The sequence below is a fragment of the Apodemus sylvaticus genome, chromosome 18 (assembly GCF_947179515.1).
Source record: "Apodemus sylvaticus chromosome 18, mApoSyl1.1, whole genome shotgun sequence".
In the NCBI taxonomy this organism is placed as follows: Eukaryota; Metazoa; Chordata; class Mammalia; order Rodentia; family Muridae; genus Apodemus; species Apodemus sylvaticus.
In genome coordinates, this window is record NC_067489.1 from 55,087,322 (window position 1) to 55,107,751 (window position 20,430).

Below are 20,430 nucleotides of genomic sequence, written 5' to 3' on the forward strand. Positions count from 1 at the left end.
GTCAGCTAACTGGTGGACCATGAGCTCTTATGAACCATGACAGATAGTATGGGACTTGATTGAGAAGAGTACATGTAGATGAGAGCACGGAATGTAAGTCGTCGACGCCATGGACCCTTGTTTAAAGAGAAGACCAAAGGAAAGAGAAAAATCGTATGAGCACTCTAAAATCATCTGCAGCACTTTAAAGGGTTAAACCCGCTTAACCCACTCTTAGAGAATGGCACCAAGGAGTACAAAGAGTACAGCTCACCCCTTAAGCGTGGCTAGTGCTAGACCCGTGGTAGCCTCAGGTTGCTAGAGCAGTCATGCGCTCCGTTTCCACCCCCCTCCCACCCGATTAATAGGATCCATTCATAGCTACTCACTACTGCAGGATTTGACCTGAGAAAGGCTAGGATTGATTAACTCAGCAGTCGAGGTGAAAGTCCCTAAATAATCTTTACCCTTGGCCAGCAAGGGAACTGCTAGTCTCGGTTCTCAGAAGCAGCTGGTGAGGTTCTCAGCCAAGTTCTTCAGATGTAGGAACTTCTCCCGGACAGCCTGGGTCAACATGGCATTTCACATCTTCCAGCCAGGCTTCCTGGATCTAGGAAATGTTATTCCTGACTCCTTTGACCCAGATGCCTGCAACAACACATTTCACAACCTGTAGGTAATCTCTCTTCTTTCCTTTCTAGGAGATGGTATAGTGGCTATTTTTTTCTAAGACAGTCATGTTGATATGTTCAAAAATCCATTGCTGAGTCTCAGAGAGAGGGTCACATCTGGCCATGAAAATCTTCTTCTCTGCGGGGTTGCAGTCCATACAGCTGTTACTCACAGGATGAAATAATGTTCTGTCCTGGGTGGATTAGAAAGAAAGGGAGTATAAAATGCGTGGGAAATGCTACAGCCTAAAGTAGATACATGCAAAATATGTTTATATTAGAATATATATCCAGAGTCTAATGAAGACAGCTCTCAAGTCAAAGAATATCAGAGTTCAAAGGATCTATAACTACCCAGATAATTTAATCTGAGACAAAAGCTTATTGATTCATTGTTTTTTTTTATAAGAAGAGTGATTTGTTCATTTCTTGTTTTGTAGTGATCATTTTGCTGCATGTTCAGCCGCTCACAAGTATGAAAGGCTTCTTCTAGCCATTCAGATAAAATATGACATTTACGCATACACACACACACACACACACACACACACACACACACACACAAGCAAACACGTGTACACACTCTGTAACTGAGAGCAAAGCAAATGATAAACAGAAACATCCAAAAGAAGCAAAATTTTCTTTATCTGGCTCTGGCTGTCTATGGGCAAAGACAAAAGAATCCTTGCTGAAATGCCAGGCAGTCTGCTGCCGTCTTTGGAAGACAAATGAAGGGGTGGGGACAAATGCCTCATGGGTAATAGCTGAGAGTAAAAAGTCAAATTCGCTAGTGCTCAAGGGTCGGTGTCTTCAGTTCAATAGCAATGGATGTTGGGGGAATTTAGATAACATTGCTCTGATGATTCTGTGTAGAACAGAGGACGTACCATGCACTTAAAAGCCCATACTAAATAAACAAATAAATAAATACGTAATTCACCCAACTACTTGAGACAGTTCACAGCTCAGTGGATAAAAGGCGCTCACTTCCAGGGCACAAAGTTTAAGTCCTGAGCAAGCTCATTATCTGCACACACTCCTTTTTATTGTGCACCTGGCAAGGGAAGGGGAAGCTAAAGGGCCCTGCCTTAGTCGCAAACACTCACTCACGTGGTGTTTGTGACTTTTCCTAAAAAGTGTCCGTGGTCTGGGAAGAGGCCCGCACACCACCATTTAAACGCTAGCATCAATTCATGCTTTGGTATTTAGCTTAGGAAGGGTTTGGGGTTCTGGTTGTTCTTGCTGCTTCCCTTCAAGGGAGGGACAGTAAGTGTACAGCGCTTTCAGGATTAAGGGTTTCTCAGCCACCCTTTGTAAACATTTATGGGTTCCTGAGTTTTAAGGCTCAATCAAACCAATATTTAATGTCCTTGAAGGATCCGGATGTTTGCTTACGGGGAAAGGAGGAATAAGGAAGGAGGAGAAAGGCAACACGTAGCAATTTGATATGTTTCTGTCTTGAGTGTAAACAAAGGACTGGAGCTAACACAAAGGATTTTTTATTCTACTCTTTAAAGTCAAAGTTTGCTTTCCGAACCTCAGAAAATTTCCATGGAAATTCTCCTCCTTTGTGGGGGAGACAGCACATTCTGGGAAGATGGTTTTGTGGGCTCCTGGCCTTCCCTGAACAGTCGCTGTGACACCTCGGGCAGCGGTTTTTTTTTTTCTTCCTCATTCCCACATTGCCTCTGGCTTTTCTCATCACTGGTCACCCCCAGTTTCTAGCAGCTTACCCACATGGACCCAATATATTTTATTAGGTTTTTAAACAGCCTTTGTGTCCATTCAAAACGTGGGCATTCTAGGCCAAGTGCTCTACCGCTGAGCTATATTTCAAATCCCTTCCGATAACATCCTTTAATTTTTTTACATGGATTGAGTGTGCACGGTGTGCATGTGTGCATGCCACAGTGTATGTAGGAAGGCCAGAGAACATTGTGCGGGATTCAATTTTCTATTCTACCATGGGGATACAATGGATGAAACTCAGGTTGCCAGCCTTGATAGCAAGCACCTTTACCCACGAAACATTCTCATGGGCCCCTCAAAGACCATTCTTAAACTATAATGTCCAGGACAATTTCTGTATGTCCAGCTAAGTCCTAACTTGCTGTATTCCATGATCGTGCACTTCCTTCTAGTCTTTATTACCTCGCAGACACCCCCAGTTTCCCTTTAAAACACATGCATTTCCATGAAACCTAAAGCCAGTAAAGAAAATGAATATTCTCTGATTTCTTATCCACATCAACCCATGTGTGCCCACATGGACACAAGAGCCAAACTAGATGTCTAGAGTACTCTATTTTTCTGAGCGTTCATTCTGATCAATAAGTTGATAGTAGTTTCCAAAACCTGTGTGGAAACACATGTTCTGACCAATACAGGTGTACTCACGAGTACAGCCAGGCAAGCTATGCAAAGTCAGTGGGACTGGAACAATCCAGAATACATTTCTTGTGCTCATACTTTGTGCCCTTGTAGGAGCTGGAAATGGGAACAATTTGTGTCTACCTACATCAGGGAAGCTGATGCGAAATAAGAGGTAAATAGACGTGGATCTCAAAGTCTTTCCCTGTCGTAAAACTGAATGAGCACTTTGTTCCGAAGATCACCTGTGACAGAGACAAATGAAATGGCAGGGCGTTACACTGGAAGCCCTCCCTCATATCCACTAGATCAACCGATTGTTCTCTGGCTACAGACTGAACTCAATTCACCCTTGTTTTTGGAGTGCCCAGCATGGCCACAGAGATGAGGAACATTTTCAGTCTTCAACAGAATAGACCTTTGCCACATTTGACCTTGGGGCCGACATACTTCCTGTCTTTAGGGTTCTACTGGGTCAGTCTTCTGGATTACTGGATGCCTTTATTGATGTGTTTGCTAGACGAGATTAAGTCAGTGGAGTGAGTAATTGTCTTCTGAATATGGTTTTTCTACCGTGACTACCCTCCTTTCTTCTGCCCTTCATTCAGCCCATCGGTCATGGCTGTTAACAGAACAGTTTTTCCCCCCTTGTGGAAAAGACTTGGGAGTATTTGGAAAGTTCCATGACAATCTTCTGTAAGTGATGACTGATGTTCTGTCTTTGCCTTATTCTTGTTCCAGTGCTGACAAAACGCATGGTATATAGCCCTGGCCGTTCAGTGTCACCTTTACTTCACCTTGTCTATGACATTGTGTAGGGGATGGCTAAGAAGTCCTGAACTGCCCTCAAAATCAGTATATGCAGATGAGCATGGGCGGGGCATTTTCTGCAGTTCACTGAAAGCCACACTACTTCAAGGCTGGTCACAGACTTGAGTGGCATCTGGGTGACACCTTGTGTGTTCCCACATTTGTACTATACTTTATTAGCTTCCATATTTGCAGAGTCTGAGATTTAAAAAGAATGTGTGAACTGTACAGAACATTCCAGCCTGAGCGTGGGGGTCCTGAAAAATCCTCATACCGAAAACAGAGAGGGAACACAATATACAGGAGCATGCATACATCACAGGAAGAAGGTTCCTGCAGCAAAATATGATGCGCCTGGAGGGGCTGCACGGTCCTGGCTGTACAGGAAGCAGGATGAATTCTAGTCAGCCTCTCACTCACTCACTGTCTGCCTTTCTTTGGAGGATGTACTAAGTTCTATGAACCTTAATTTACTTACTTGGCAATGTAGATAATGTACCCAAGTCCACGATAGGAGGAAGAAATGTAGAATTGCTGACTCACTGTCTCACATACAAGGAACTGTGTAATAGCTTCCCCTTCCCCTAATTTATTTTTAGTCAGAAAGCATCCCCAATTCTAAAACTCAGAATGTACTAACCATCTGGTTTGAGACTTTTCTGAAATCCTGGTGAAATAAAGTTTTATAAAGTGTCCTCCGACTCAATCCGTTACCCACATCATATAAAGGTGTCTCCCACTTTAAGCAAAAGGATTTAGGAGACCAAGGTAACCAAGGGTTATCAAATCTGGCTTTGTGGAAAACTACATCAGAGTTTTGGCTGATCTACATCTTTAGCTTGACAAATTACAATCCTTTCAGATTTGGGGTTTTCCAGAAGAGAGAGCAATCAGGTAGGTGGGCCTTTGGAATACATTATTCAGACAGGCCGACTGAGTTCAACAGATATTTATAAAGTACCCTTTATATTTTTGTTACTGTCAGGGAAGAGGCTTTCACAGAAAGATAACCTCTAACCTTGCATCCTCTAACCCAAAGAATAGAGAAGATCAAGAGGTAAGGGTTTGAAGTTTTTTTAAAAAAAAGATGTTAAATATATATATATATATATATAAAGAAGTTTATGTAAAAAATAATCATGAATAATTATTTGTGCCCAACCAATGGACAGAGAAGCTACTGCCCCCTATGGTTGAATTAGGGAAAAGCTGGAAGAAGCTGAGGAGGAGGGTGACCCTGTAGGAGGACCAGCAGTCTCAATTAACCTGGACCCCCAAGATCTCTCAGACACTGTGCCATCAACCAGGCAACATACACCAGCTGATATGAAGCCCCTGACACACGTACAGCAGAGGACTGCCGGGTCTGTGTTCATTCAGAGACGATGCCCCTAACCCTCAAGAGACTGGCAGTCCCAGGAGTTTAGAGGTCTGGTTGGGTGGGGGAGTGGGACATGGGAGCATCTTCCTTGACAAAGGGGGTTGTGGAGGAGGTGTGGGATGTGGAACAGTTGGAGGATGGACTGGGATGTGGGGAATAAAATCTGGAATGTAAATAAATAAATAAATAAATAAATAAAAGATTAAATATAAAAGAGAAAAATGTCAGTGAAATTTAATGTAAATGAAATTTACTATAAAAAGGAGAATATTAAATAACACATTTATAGATTTGATTTATTTAAAATTTTAATGGGCATATCCTGTTTGCCAGAGACTCTATCTATCTTTTATCACCTATCTATCTATCTATCTATCTATCTATCTATCTATCATCTATCTATCATCTATCTATCTATCTATCTATCTATCTATCTATCTATCTATCTATATCGCATCTTCTTTCCACCTTTTGATAACCACTTAGGCTGATTCTATTTCTTGGCTACTATGGATAGGGCCCCAGTAAATATGGTGGAATGTTGATTTAAAACCTTTTGTGTATATAATTGGAGCAATATAGCTAGATAATGTAGTAATTATATTTTTTAGGTTTTTTTTTTTTACAGATTTATTTATTTGATATATGTGAGTACACTGGCACTCACCAGACACACCAGAAGAGGGCATTGGATCCTATTACAGATGGTTGTAAGTCACCATGTGGGTGCTGGGAATTGAACTCGGGACCTCTGAAAGGGCAGTCAGTGTTCTTAACCGCTGAGCCATCTCTCCAGCCCCACATTTTTAATTTTCTGAGGAAGCCCCATATGTATTTCCACAGTAGAAAGGCTAAATTGCATTCCTACCTACAGTATAAAGTTGTTGTTCTTGTCCTCATGGGCATTTGTTTTCTGGGTGATAGTCATGTTGGCTTAGATGAGAGAGAATCTCGGGGAAGTTCTGATTTGCATTTCTCTGATGACTGAGGATCATCATTTACGAACATTATTTTGTAAATTTATTGGGATTTGTACTTTGAGAAGAATCTGTTGAATTAATTTGCCTGTTTATTGATTTGATTATTGTTTGCTTTCTTGGTGTTCTACTTTTTTGAGTTCTTTATATTTTGTAGATATTAACCTTTTATGCATGAATAACTAGCAGATTTTTTTTCTCATTTCTCTCTCATTTTGTAGAATGTCTCTTTATTTTGACAACTGTTTCCTTTACTGTGCAGAAGCTTTCTGATTCAGTGCAATCCATCTGTCAGCTCTTGTTATTACGTCCTGGGGTATTGGAGTCTTGTTCAGAAAGCCATTGACTATGCCTAAATCATAAAGTGTTTCCTCTATACCTTTCTCTAACCATGTCAAAGTTTCAGGTCTTATGTTATGGTCTTAAGTTCTACATGGAGGGGGCATAGACAATGAACAATGAAGATAATAAATATGATATTATGTTTATGTAAACATGGGGAAATCAGGAGGACCTGAGTTGACCATGATGAGACCAGAAAGAAAGAGAATTAGCTATGCAAGTGCCCACGTGAAGCAATTTCCAGAGGAAGTGAAGGCCCAGAGCAGAGAGTTACTAAGCACAGTGTCATGACTAGAGAGTCTAAGGAAATCAGAATGGTGGAGCTGATTGGAGAGGTGCTAACTAGATCAAGTTATGGTCACTGGAAAGTCTTCGGTATCACCAAAACACAGGAAACATTGTGTGGGCTTTGGATGGCTATGTCTGAGAGGCAGGTAATGGCCATGTCCTGAAAACACTGGTGAAGTTCTAAGACTTGACTCTCCATGTAGGCACTGGGAAGTAGCTGCTGGAGGATTTGAACTTAGGATACCAACCAAGGAGGAAGGTACTGGATAACATCAGGAGAAAACAGATGAAGGCTACAGCAAGAATCCAAATTTGAGCTGATACAGAAGCAATCTGGGGGTAACCAGGTCCATGATCTGAAGGTTATTTCAGATATTTGAGAAGCTGAATGCCCATAGCTTTATAATTAATGGGCTGTGGGGGCTGTGGTAGAGGGAAGAGGTGAGAGACTGGAGCCAAAGCAGTGCTGAACTGGGAAGTAAAGGGTGAATTAGACCGGGAGTGGAGATGACCTGGTTTCTGTTTTAGACATTGTATTAGTTTGGGTTCTCTAGAGTCACAGAACGTATGGATAGTCTTATATAGTTAGGGAAGTTGTTGATGACTTACAGTCTATAATTCAGCTCCCCAACAATGGTCAGCAGCAGCTGTGGATGGAAATCCAAGGATCTAGCAGTTTCTCAGTCCCACGAGGCAAGCAGGCAAGGAAGAATGAGAGTAAATCTTCCTTCTTCTAATGTCCTTATATATCTCCAATAGAGGGTGTAGCCCAGATTATTGGCATGTGGGTCTCCAGCAGAGGGTGTGGCCCAGATTAAAGGTGTGTGCATCCATGCCTTTAATCCCAAGTGATCTTGAACTTGGAGCTCTCCTTGTCTTAGCCACCATGCTTCAAGATCTCCATACCAAGATCCAGGTCAGAAACTTATATTCTCTGAGCCTCCAAATTAGGAACATGGGTGAGCCTTCCAATTCTAGACTGTAGTTCATTCCAGATATAGTCAAGTTGACAATGAGGAATAGCCACTACAGACATTTTAAAGCTGGAAATGTTTATAGAATATCTAGGTGTCTGTATCTAATAAGCAGTTGGTTAGACAAGTTAGCAGGATAAATAAATATATATATATGTATATATATATAGATAAATTTGTATGTGATTGAAAAAATGAATGTTAGATCAACATATATTGAAAGTGGATACTTTTACAAGAGAGAACTCCTTCATAATCAATGATTCTAGTGTCTGATATGGAGAAGATGAAGGCATTACGGTATGAATTTTTAATTCAGGGTTGTCCCTGGCAGTGACTTTTTTGATGTTCATTTAGCTTGTCAGATATCCATTTCCTTTTAATCTGCAAAGTGAGTTCTGTAGACAGGAGGGAGGGCTAAGACACAGTCGTAAGATCTGCTCTGCTGCCTTCAGAGGCTGTAGTGATAAACAAGGTTGATGACACACGACCTTACCTGGAGCTCTTGAAGGGGGAGAAATCAGTTCTTAGGTTTACTGTTGGTTTCTGAGAAAATACAAATAACTTCTAAACAGATATAAAAGAGACAAGCAGTCATAGTGTCTTTTTTTGTGTGTGGATTTTTTCCTTAGTAGGTCAGATTTCACACAGATGTTGGTCTCAATCCTTGATTCATTTGGCCTCCCAGAAACGAAGCCTTTGAATATGTTCTTTGTGTATGTGTTGAGTTGTGTTGCCTGTAGGTGACTCTTGACTGGTTCTTTCTCTTACTGTCTTCACTGCGTACGCCCAGGGATGTGCAAGGCTCATCCATCCTCAGCTCCTCCAGCCAGAAAATTCCGATGCGTCGGTTCCCTACTCTCCAATGCTAATCCAATGGTTTCTTATTTAATTAAATCCATCGTGTGACTTACATTGCCCTTTACAGGTCTGCCACTGAACAGGTGTCTGGCCTCATAGTTCATCATGTTCCTTAATGGTTATCCATTTCAGGCAGCTTTTCTCTGTTCTTTGTAGAAAACCATGATTCTGACTATCTCAAGGTCTTGGTATATATAAAGTATTATATTATAATCTCTTTATGTACCACTTTCATCATTATCTAACTTCTGCCCATTCTTTCGGTTTCCTTTCACATATCGCTGGGAGAAGCCTTCCCTACGCCTCTGGCCTGTGTTGTGCTCAGTGCTTTATGTCATATTATGGAGTGTCTACATTTGGATGTAATCGCTGGCATGAAGCACCGTGGCCCAAGCAACCAAGGCGGAAAGGGTTTGTTCAGCTTCTGCTTCCACATCACAGTTCATCATCAGAGGAAGTCAGAGCAGGAGCTCAAGCAGCGAAGGCACCTGGAGGCAGGCGCTGATCCTCACGCCAGGGAGGGGCGCTGCGGTCCACACGCCAGGGAGGGGCGCTGCGGTCCACACGCCAGGGAGGGGCGCTGCTTACTGCTTCAGTTCTCATGGCTTGTTCAGTTTGCTTTCTTATAGAACTTAGGACCTTCAGCCCAGGGATGGCTCCACCCACAAAAGCCTAGGCCCTCCTCCGTTTACATAATTAAGAAAATGCTCTACAGGCTATGTTTGTTTTTTTTTGTTTGTTTGTTTTGTTTTGTTTTGTTTTTTTGTTTTTTTCCAGACAGGGTTTCTCTGTGAAGCCCTGGCTGTTCTGGAACTCACTCTATAGACCAGGCTGGTTTCGAACTCAGAAATCCGCCTTGCCTCTGCCTCCCAGAGTGCTGGGATTACAGGCGTGCGCCACCACCGCCCGGCTTTCTACAGGCTATCTTATAGAGGCGTTTTCTCAATTGAAGTTCCCCCTTTCCTGATAACTCCAGCTTGTGTCAATGTTGACATAAAACTAGATAATGAATGCTTTGAACCATATGTATATATGCATGTGTGTATGTATATATATATGTATATATATTTATATGTGTGTGTATTTTTTATATGTATTACCTCTGAACTCAAAGTTCCACATGTGAGGAAAATATTGTTGCAGAGCCATTGCTTCTGACCATGTCTCTTATGTCCTCTCGATCAGTCTGTCAAGAGTCTCCTGAACATCACACCTGTTTCCTGCATACCTCTGAGTCATGCAGTGCTAATAGCACTGTCCAGATCTCATTTCTCCTCCCTTAACCACTCCTTGATAAACCAGAATGTGGAAAAACAGGAAGCTACATTCAATTATGCACTCAGCAAATATGAGCTAAGCCCTATTGTGTGCTACAATGTCTTTTTGGTATTCATGAAGAAAATACAGACTCATCAGTCCTTTCCTGAAATTCACCTTCTAACATTTTACCTGTGAAGAGTTGAAATTGCACAGAAATGTTTGGTATAGAAGTACAGCTACTTACACAATGTGTTTCTGTCTAATTTCGGGTGTTAGAATCAGGCCAGAAGATAGCTTGCTGAACACACAGATGGTAATAGCTCACATCAACGTAAGTCATTTGTGCCACACTCTAAGTGCAATGAATTTTTATTTAATTATTGCAGTAACTATTGAAGGTGAATATTATTATTTTCATTTTATAACAAGAAAATACTGTTATGTAGGAAGCTTTCCAAGACTTCAGAGCCAAGGTGCACAATGGAACTCATGACTCAAATGACAGTCCCCAACCCCGGGACTCAGAGCCTGTGTCCTTAATGCCTTAAGTGACAAAGCATCTCTCTTTTTGGCTGAAGCAACTATCAGTCTGGCTGCATCTCCATGTCTGTTCAGACCGGAAGTGGTGTCCTCATAAACAAGATCATGAGTCTTTCAGGGATTCTAGCACCCAGATCTGTCCCTTCCCCCCACAGCATTTAGCTGTGACCCTCCTGGCTGGCAACCCCCACCCTTCCCCAGGGGTTATCTCCGGCCTATTCAAGCTGCGGCATTCCTGGCCTACAGCCTCCACCCTTCCCCGGGTGTTATCTCCGGCCCTAGTTCCTTGGGAACAATACAGCCGATTTCACCTCAGCGCAGCTCCACCCGGAGACCAACAGAAAACTACGTGACTGAAAGCAGACAACCCGCCGAGAAGAAGATCTAATGAACTCTCGGCCATTTGGGGGGCAGGGTGGTTTTTCCTAAGATTATAAATATTGGCTTAATGATAGTAAAGTCGGTCTCTATGGGCAACTGTCCTCTTGACTCATTTCTCTTTCGCCCCCTTCCCGTTAACCTCAGAATTCTCTTCCAGGTATTCCGGTTTGTATGTGGCCGCTGGCAGCAACACAGATCTGCTTCCATTTGGTTATCTAGATCCTCACAAGCATACAGCTCAGCCTTACATAAGACGATAGTCTGCGATAGAGTTTTTGTAATTCAGAGAAATGCAGTGTGGCAGTTAAACACATTAGGGAAATAAGTTGAAATGGAGTATAAGACTGTGCCAGCCAACTGGCTTCAGATAGGTGAGACACATAGGCAAAAAACACAAGAGAATGATGGGGCTATTTGAAGGGCTCTCCTTCCTGCTTTGAGAACAACCCTTAGCCTGGTCTCAGAGGTCCTTTCAGGTGAGCAGGATTTCCCTTTAGCTTTGAGTACAAAGCTTAAGTAGAGTGCTTCTAAAACCGATTTGAGCACCAGTCAAGTAAATATATGCTTTTCTGGTGACTAATCCTCTTTCTACCAGATTGATTTCTGGAAAACAGCCACACCTCTCTACACTGCCACTGTGTCCTGCTGGCACAGGACACACTGGTGAATGTAGCGTCCTCATGACAATGTGGCTTCATTGCTTAGTGAAAGCGTGGCCCTCTTGGCAGCTAGCCTTGCCCGGTTGTGGTAAGATAGCTAAGTTGTCAATTGGAACCAAAGCCGTCCTAGGGTCCAGGGACTCCATCATGAGAACCCAGGCCCTCTATTACACACAAGTGATGCCGCAGACACTGTGCATCTGGTTTGTGACAGATGTTTGTAAGTCTTTGTCTTTTGTAGGTGAAGCTGGAGGGCAGTGGCCCAGGTAACATTATTAGTATTAAGCAAATTTGTATCTTGTTAAGGAAATCCCTTCAAACTGTGCTCACTAGTCACCAGTGACACTTATGATTTATGATACAGGGCTCAGTTGGTGAATTTTGTGTCTTGGGTTCAGTTAACTCAGACGAGGGCATTGCATGTGTGTTGATTCAACTAGGAGTGGGAAAACAATACATTAACTCGATTGCTATCAAGCTGGGTCAAAGAATCAAAATCCAGATTGGGGTAAAATCTGGATTTCAAAATGGTTATTTCGACTTGGAGTATGCTAGTAATGGACTGAGGCCCAGACACTGTAAAAATCTGCTCTATCCTTAAGCTACACTCTAGCCCATGAGATAGTATTCAATGGAGCCAAATGGCTAGCTGAACAAATACAAACAAAGGTAGAAGATGAGAGAGATATAAGGTAGCAAACAGAAAAAGGTTATTATTTTTAAATGCTGAGCTAATTAAAAAGCCAAGAGTATGAATCAAATAAGAAAATCAACTCAGGCTGAGTTAACTTTGGTTATAGTAAAAGATGATCGATGCTTAAATGAAGGGTGTCAGTCACTCATTCTGTTTTCCGTAACTAAAGCAGACTTGTAGTTTTATACCCTTTTTTGGGCTATGTGCTGTGATCTAGAACTCTCTAGCGCAGTGGTTCTCAATCTTCCTAATGCTGTAACTCTTTCAGACAGTTCCTCATGTTGTGGTGACCCCCAACAATAAAATTGTTTTGATTGCTACTTCCTGAGTGTCATTTTGCTTCTGCTATGAATCATAATGAAAATAAACTTTTCTGATGGTCTTAGGTGACCCCTGTGAAAGCGATGTCAACCCCCAAAGAGGTAGGAACCCATAGCGTAATTCTGTTCTAGATGGGATGTCCAGGGAGAATCTGGAAACTAAGTCATTGCCTCAGAAGTAAAGACTACCACCCAGGCAAGCATTATCAAATATTTTGTCTCGAGCAAAATGGATTGAGCTTAATTGCTACTGTACTAGAAGCCAGGGAAGAGCTTTGCAACAACGGGGAGAGTTAGAAGTGAATGGGCTGATCTGGAAGACCGTTCAGTGATGACCATACATTGCAGGATTTGGAGAATGCTCCATAAATCAGAACCAGAGTAAAGCTGTGTTTCTTGTCTGCTAATGTAATTGGGTGCACTATATTTATTTTGGTTTCTAAGTCCCTATCTAACCAGAATGCTGTAAAATAAAAGCAGCCCCATGGCCTCCTATCTGATATCACTGAATCATGTGGACCAGCATGATCTTATGATGTAGAAACCAAAGCTTAGTCTGTAAGTTAAAATAAATAGTCGAATACTGGCACATGCCAAGACTTTCACCCACCACTTACTTTGAACTAATGGCTTGGCTGTGTAGGCATCAGTTTAACTTGGTACTTTCTTATCTTTGCTCCATGTTTAATGAAACTTTAAAAAGTCTTATTAAAATGGAAATTAAAGTTTAAGAACATCATAAAGAGCAACTAAAAATTTGCAGTTCAGTCACTGGGGAAGGGTATTTGTGATAAAGAAATGTGTTGGGGGATAGGGGACTGGAGAAATGGCTCGGAGGGTAAGAGCAGTGGTTGCTCTTCCAGAGGTCCTGAGTTCAATTCCCACTTGGTGGCTCATGATCATCTGCAATGAAATCAGCTGTCTTTTTCTGGCCTGCAGGGGTACATGCAGCTAGGGCACTCATACATAAAATTAATATATATATATATATATATGTATGTATGTATATACAACTAACCTGACCCCTCCCCTCAACCCCAGAGCCCCCAGGGACTAAGTCACCAACCAAAGAGTACACATGGAGGGACTCATGGCTCCAGCGGCATATGTACCAGAGGATGGCCTTGTCAGACATCAGTGTGTGTGTGTGGGGAGGCCCTGGATCCTGTGGAGGCTCCACCCCTCAGTGTTGTGTAGGGGGATGCTAGGGTGGGGAAGCTGGAGTAAGTGGGCCGGTGGGAGGGCAGCCTCATAGAGGCAGAGGGAGGAGATAGGATTGGGAGGGTTTGTGGAGAGGAAACTGGGAAAGGGGATGTCATTTGAAATGCAAATAAATAAAATAATCCATATAAAAGAAAAAGAAAAATGTAAAAAAAAAAAGACACAATCTATTCAGCCATTAGAAACAATGAATTCATGAAATTCTTAGACAAAGGGATGGAGCTGGAGAACATCATACTAAGTGAGGTAACCCAGTCTCAAAAGATCAATCATAGTATGCACTCACTAATAAGTAGATATTAGCTTAGAAAACTGGAATAGCCAAAACATAATCCACACATCAAATGAGGTCCAAGAAGAATGGAGGAGTGGCCCCTGGTTATGGAAAGACTCAGTAAAGCAGTATAGGGCAAAACCAGAACAAGGAAGTGGGAAGGGGTGGGTGGGAGATCAGGGGGGAGGGAAGGGGGCTTATGGGACTTTCGGGGAGTGGGGGGCTAGAAAAGGGGAAATCATTTGAAATGTAAATAAAAAATATATTGAATAAAAAAAAGAAAAAAAAAAGAAAAGGAAAGGAGAAAAGAAAAAGAAAGATATTGGGTTTATCTAGCAAGGCGGAGCTTCATGATGTAGTTTCTATATCCATAGCCGATCCCTTGAATCTTTAAGTCACTCAGTGACTATTTATTTAGAAACTTCTCTATTGGAGATTAGGGAAGACATAATAAGGCGTGTGACAGGAAGGAGCCATGGCGGCTCAGGCCTGACGGCTCAGCACTTGGGGATGGAGGACTGAGAGATGTGGGTCATCCACAGTTACACGGAGAATTTGAGGCTATCCTGGGCTACATGAAATTTTGTCTCAAAAAATCAAAGGGGGCGGGGGGGATGAAGGAAAGGGTGATAAAAGGTTTCTGACCTTGGGATGGATCACACTCCATCAACGCTTAAATTCAGACCGAGAAGGGAGGTTGGCTCCGCACCAAAGCGCAATCACCACCAGCAGGAAACAGCGCAGGCTAAAGAATGCGAGGAAGACTTGCGCATCTAACTCCCTGTTAGAACCCCTTGGGAGATTTCAAAACTCCAGACTCGCCATCTAGAGAGCCTTAGTGAGCTTATAGTGCGCTGACCTGACAAAAACGTGTTTTGTGTTCGGATAACTTGTTTTTATAATGTTTACATCTACTTATCCCTGCGTCCGGGTTTTCTTGGCCAGTTTTGATTGTCTTGTTTCAACTTTAGACTCTCTCAGTTCTCACATGTGAATCTGCTAAAGCGTTGACTGGCTAGATGTGCGTTCCGTTGTGAAAACTTATCTTCACAGTATTAAGTCGTAATCTCTATTATACAGCTCACCCTGTGCTGTGCTGTACCTTGTAACCAGAGTTTCCTGTCACAAATGCCAGGCAAGACCTTTAGCACAGACTACACAGGCTCAGTCCTCTGTTGCTTTCCCTGTGGTGGCCTTGCACGCCTGCCCTGTCCCCAGATCTAAACTTACCAGTTATCTTAAGCCTTTTATGGCAATGATATTTGAACTGATCCTTAATTTCAATTTCCCGTTTTTGTTGCTCAAGTATAGACTCTTGTGCTTATCAGGTTGAAACCATGCTAAATGTTCTAATTTAATTTTAATAGTTTAGTTGCCCAGTCTTTTGGATTTTCAAATGCATCATCCGTGAATGGGCCATTTATCCCTTTCCTCTGTAATCTTGATGCCTCTAAATTTCTTTCGTCTATCTAATTACACTAAATACGATATCCTGTACAAGTATGAATAGAGGTGATTACAGTCCACATCCTTTATATCCAGTCTCTCAGGGAATGCTTCTCTCTCCTTTCCTTCCTCCCTCCTCCTGCTTCTACCCCCACACATCCCCTCACTTCCTTCAAACAGTCTTCCTCTTTAGTCCTGGCTGGCTAGCCTGGAACTTTCAATATAGACCAGGCTGACCTTAAACTTATAGAAACCCTAGCAGTGCGGGGGGCATGTCTCTAATCCCAGCACTTGGGAGACAGAAGCAGGCAGATCTCTGGACTTTGAGATCAGCCTGGTTTACAGAGTGAGTTCCAGGGCAGCCAGAGATACACAGAAAAACAGTGTCTTGAAAAACTGAAACCAAACAACAATTAAAAATAATCAAACTCGTGGGGTGGTGGTGGTGCACGACTGTAATCCCAGGACTCTGGAAGGCAGAGGCAGGTAGATTTCTGAGTTCGAGGCCAGCCTGGTCTACAGATCGAGTTCCAGGACAGCCATTGCTACACAGAGAAGCCCTGTCTCACAAAACCAAATCTCAAAAACAAACAAACGAACCCCAAACAACAACAACAAACCAAAACCAACCAACTGACCAAAAAGACCCCCAAACGTATGACAATTCTGCTACTCTGCCTCCTGCTAGGATCAGAGGTGTGTTATGTCACTGCAGCTATGCTGAAGGAAAGTTTAGGTAGTGATGGGAGTGATGGTGTTTGTTTTCTATTTGACTATTTGGTGAGATAGTATTATCTTTAGTATCTTTAGTATTACAACACACACACACAGACACACATGTACATGTATTCATACATTTTCTGGTTTTTCGTATCTACTTCTCAAATAAATGGCTTGTGCTCAAAATTCTTAATTTAAGTTATATATGCTGTAGGCCATTCAATAAAACATTTACATAAAAGGGGCAGGATATGAGAGCTAGCTTTAAATTTGGCAAGGGTAACAGCAGGTAATGTTACAGAGTAGCAGAGATTGCTCCCGTGATGTACTGGCGTTAGATTACATTTTGAGACTGTTATCAGCATAAAGAGAATATTTGTTGCCCACACAGCTGGTGATTTGGTCATACAGTCAGAAATCTGGCTACATGCTGTACATGGTGTATCAGTTAGTTATTATACCTGTTTTAATAATAACTAACTGAAAGTGATGGCGAAACGACCTTAGCTGGTCTTCCTTGTTTTGAGACAGGTTTTCACTTCGCAGCCCTTGTTCACAGTGTGTAGGCTGGGACTCACTAGTCAGGCTTGGCTGGCACTGCACTGGTGGCAATCCTCCAGCCTCTGCCTCCTGAGTATTGGGATTACCATTCTGGCTAGGCTATTTTAAGTTTGACTAAGTCCAAGGCCCAACCATTATGTTGTCCAGATTGTGAAGGGTTGGGACAAGCTTTGGGAGGTGAAATAAGTTTATCTTCTACTCGGTGAGAAACCAAGTGGCATTATAAAACAGAGGAACGCAATGGCCAGATATTCTGGGAGCTTCCCCCAAACAAGTTTCAGTGTGGGAAGGCAGGGAGAGCCTTTAGCAAGCCTATTGCAGTGATCCAAGGGTTATATGAGATGGCTTGCTGCCGGGTCAGGAGCTATAGCAATGACTGTGTGTGTGTGTGTGTGTGTGTGTGTGTGTGTGTGTGTGTGTAAGGGTGAGTTTATCAGGGCAAAGGGAACAATAAGTTGTAATGACTCAGTAGATGTGGAGACTGAAGAACAGAAATGGGAGTTTCTTATTGAACAATGGTGTAAATAATTTTACTGAGGTTGCTGTTCTTGTAATAGGGGTCCCTCTGGTGGCAAAGGAGAACCAAGGTAAGGGTTCCTCTCACACAAGACGCCTGCTACTCTGGGACATATTTGTACATCCATAGTAAAAAATAGCATAAAATAGGGATGCCCATCTCCTCTAGGGTTTCAAAAAGACATATCCAAGAATAGCTGAGAGCTAATTGTTGCTAATGGACCAGGAAGTTGCCTCTGACCACAATGTTGACCTGTTTGAATAAGGGAGATACTGGCCAAATTCCCTCTCCAAGAAATCTCCACATCGCTGGAGGAGATTAGCTAGAGTCTATTGAACCAAATCCAACAAACACAAAGGTTGTCTCCTGGGAAATATTGATCTTGTTTCTTAAGAGCACAGCAGGGCAGTGAGTGGGGCTTTGAAGCTGGATTCATCTGAGTTTGAATGATGCTTGGCCATAATTCTGCCAGCATCACCTCAGCATCTTCCTATGTACACTACATAATAGTGCCAGTGTGGTTATGGGGACTCGGGTGATGGGCGTGAATCACGTGCTCAAAGTGTCCTCTTCATTAACAGCTAGACTTGGTCCTAATGATTCCCTTAGGAGCTCCGGAGATGGCCCCTTGGGGTGATTCATAAATATTCATAAGTACCAAATTTAAAATATATATGGTAACAAAAAGGGGGCGCTCTGAAACAACCTCAGAAGATGAGTGAACTGCTAGACCACGGCCGTTAGTCCACGGCCAAGGCGTGCAACTGAACAGCCAAGACAGTCTTCCAGAGAGCTCTCTGTTTGAATATTTTTTCTTCTAGGTGTTGAGCAGACCTCAAATCTTCCAAAAACAGGTGTGTTGCATAGGACTGAGTCATCACCCAAGATGAGATATTTCAGAAACTTTCCGTTTTAAGCATGTTCCCAATTGAGTATAAATTCCTTGCTTGCTATATAAATAAGCAGAGTGTAACCTCTTGCTGAACGCTGCCTCAGAGCTGAGGAGCTAGGCAGAACACAGTCGCAGCTAGGGATTATCTTTTACCAATCTCTTCAGATACCGGAAAGGTCTGCTGTGTTAACGCTCGTATGAGTTACCTTTTGAAATCTCTGTAGCCAGGGTTTTCTTCCCCAGGAGCTCTGTGTGCACACGCACTAGTTGGTCTTATCCTTCTGTAAGCTTTTGTAAGCCCCCTAATGAAAACAACTGCGTTTCGGAGGCTTAATTGCATATGATTGAGTGCTCTGTCTCTCATTCTATAAATGTACAATGAGGAGAAATGTTCTGCTCGTTAGAAACCGCCGGCACGTGAGGCAGACCGGGTGCTTTATTGATGTATACAGAAAATATCATCCTAAAGGTCAGAAAATAACTATTGGAGAATAAAAGCCTACCCTTCTCCACTCCACGTAAACAACATTGGATTGAGAGTTTGACGAGACTAATCAATTACACATTTCATAAAAAACAAAACAAAACAAAACCAAGAAGGAAATAGGTTTTCCCATGCAGTTATTCCCTTCCCTTGTGTGTGTGAGAGTATCTGCTCATTAGTTCTTTAGATTTTAAGTTGCTTTATAGGCTGGAATGGCTGATATTTTGTGCTTTTTCTGGAGATCTAACAAAAAATCTTCTGGGTCCCAGGGAGGTGTTGATGTGTGGGATAACCAGGACAGCTGAGTCTGCTGCGGATGCCCGGGTTGTGGTGCTCACTTCGAGAGGTGGAAACCAGAGCTTTCTTAAATGAGGGAATACGTGCGTAGCCATTGCCCACCCCAGCCTCTTCCCTTCCAGTGTCTGTGTTCGGGTCGGAGAAGCGCCAGAGGATGATTAGACTCACATAGTATGTATGCAACGGCAAAGAGCGTTTATTCGGCTGGATTTCCTGCATGCAGGGGTATTCCCATTCGGAAATGGAGACCTCTGGTGGACTTGCAGGCCCAGCTTTTACTGTCACTTGGGGAATCCCAGGGAGCGGTATGTGCCCTTTTACCTTGATTGGTTAGCTCTATCTCTAGGAGTCTGACTGATTCTACAGTTGGTTAGGCCCTGGAGACTTCCCAGGGGGTCACTTACTCATTCTAGCTACCTATTCTTGCTTCAGGCCAGATAACAAGGTGCCCCCCGGGTTGCCTGCCTCAGGCTGGGGTTGGCTGACCACAGGTCCCTGAATCTGAGTTCTCATTTCTGGGAGAGAGAAACGTAGGCCTAGTCTCTCAAACTGCCAGTTTGCAGCCTGTCATGGAGTCAGCCTGGCTCTGGCTAACTCGGTCTTCTCATCTGTAATCTGGGGCACAATGGCTAGTCTCCAACACAGGAGAGCCAGGCTCCTGGGTCAAGCACTAGGTCCATTTTTCTGATAGCTTGAATAAGTCTGGAATGTGCCAGAGTACAGAAGAGTACACACAAGGCATCAGCTCCCTGACTGGGGAATCCTGCCTCTTTTGTGGGTCTGAAGGGCCTCGAGAATGAAAATTCTTAAAAATAACATAATTGCTTCATTAACTCAATAAACTAGAGTCTAGTTTGTATTTGTCTTAAAATTATTTTCTATCACTAAGTATATTTGTTTTAAAACTATTTTTACCATTTAGTGTTCACTTATAATTTAATTTATTTTAGATTTCCCAGATAAGTTTTTCTTTGATAGACCAGGGAAGATTTTTGTCCAAATCACAAATGGGTCACTTTTGTCCAAGTGTTACAATTATATTTACATGAATATATATATATATATATATATATATATATATATATATATATATGTGTGTGTGTGTGTGTGTGTGTGTGTGTGTGTGTGTGTATGTGTGCATACATACATGCATGTATATAAGTATTAATGTAATTAATTTAAACAGGCTGCTACATGTGTTGTGAGTTAGGGTTTAAGAATTATGCATAAGCATATTTGCTTATTTTCCTAAGTTGGTTGAGCTGAGTCTAGACCTATTCTCTGTGTACTCGTGTCTGGAGTCATTTTTCAGTTATCCCTGCCTGGGAAGAGGTACACATGGCAAATGGAGGTAAAAGCATGCTCTCCCTGCTGCATCTTTCCCTGTCACAGTGGCCCCATGTCACATGTATGAGCTGAGTGTGTGTATGTATGTCCAGGTGACGCTCTGAATCAAACCAGCATGGTTTAACAGTCAGTCCGAGATCCCAAGAGTTTGCGAATGACCACAG

At 42.5% G+C, this 20,430-nt stretch overlaps 1 protein-coding gene and 1 long non-coding RNA gene across 2 annotated transcripts in view; one reads left to right on the plus strand and one right to left on the minus strand.

The window, feature by feature from the left end:
• The first annotated feature begins 555 nt into the window (after nt 1–555).
• On the plus strand, nt 556–4,525 carry LOC127668756 (uncharacterized). The gene is made up of 2 exons (XR_007974195.1): nt 556–651; nt 3,135–4,525. It is a non-coding gene; the product is annotated as an uncharacterized LOC127668756 (long non-coding RNA).
• The window catches only part of Galntl6 (polypeptide N-acetylgalactosaminyltransferase like 6), a 1,167,009-nt gene continuing 1,147,228 nt past the window's right edge, over nt 650–20,430 (minus strand). The window contains exon 12 of the mRNA XM_052162508.1: nt 650–844. Within this exon, the coding sequence (XP_052018468.1) occupies nt 677–844 (168 nt within the window). The 3' untranslated portion in view covers nt 650–676. The remainder of the gene's footprint in view (nt 845–20,430) is intronic.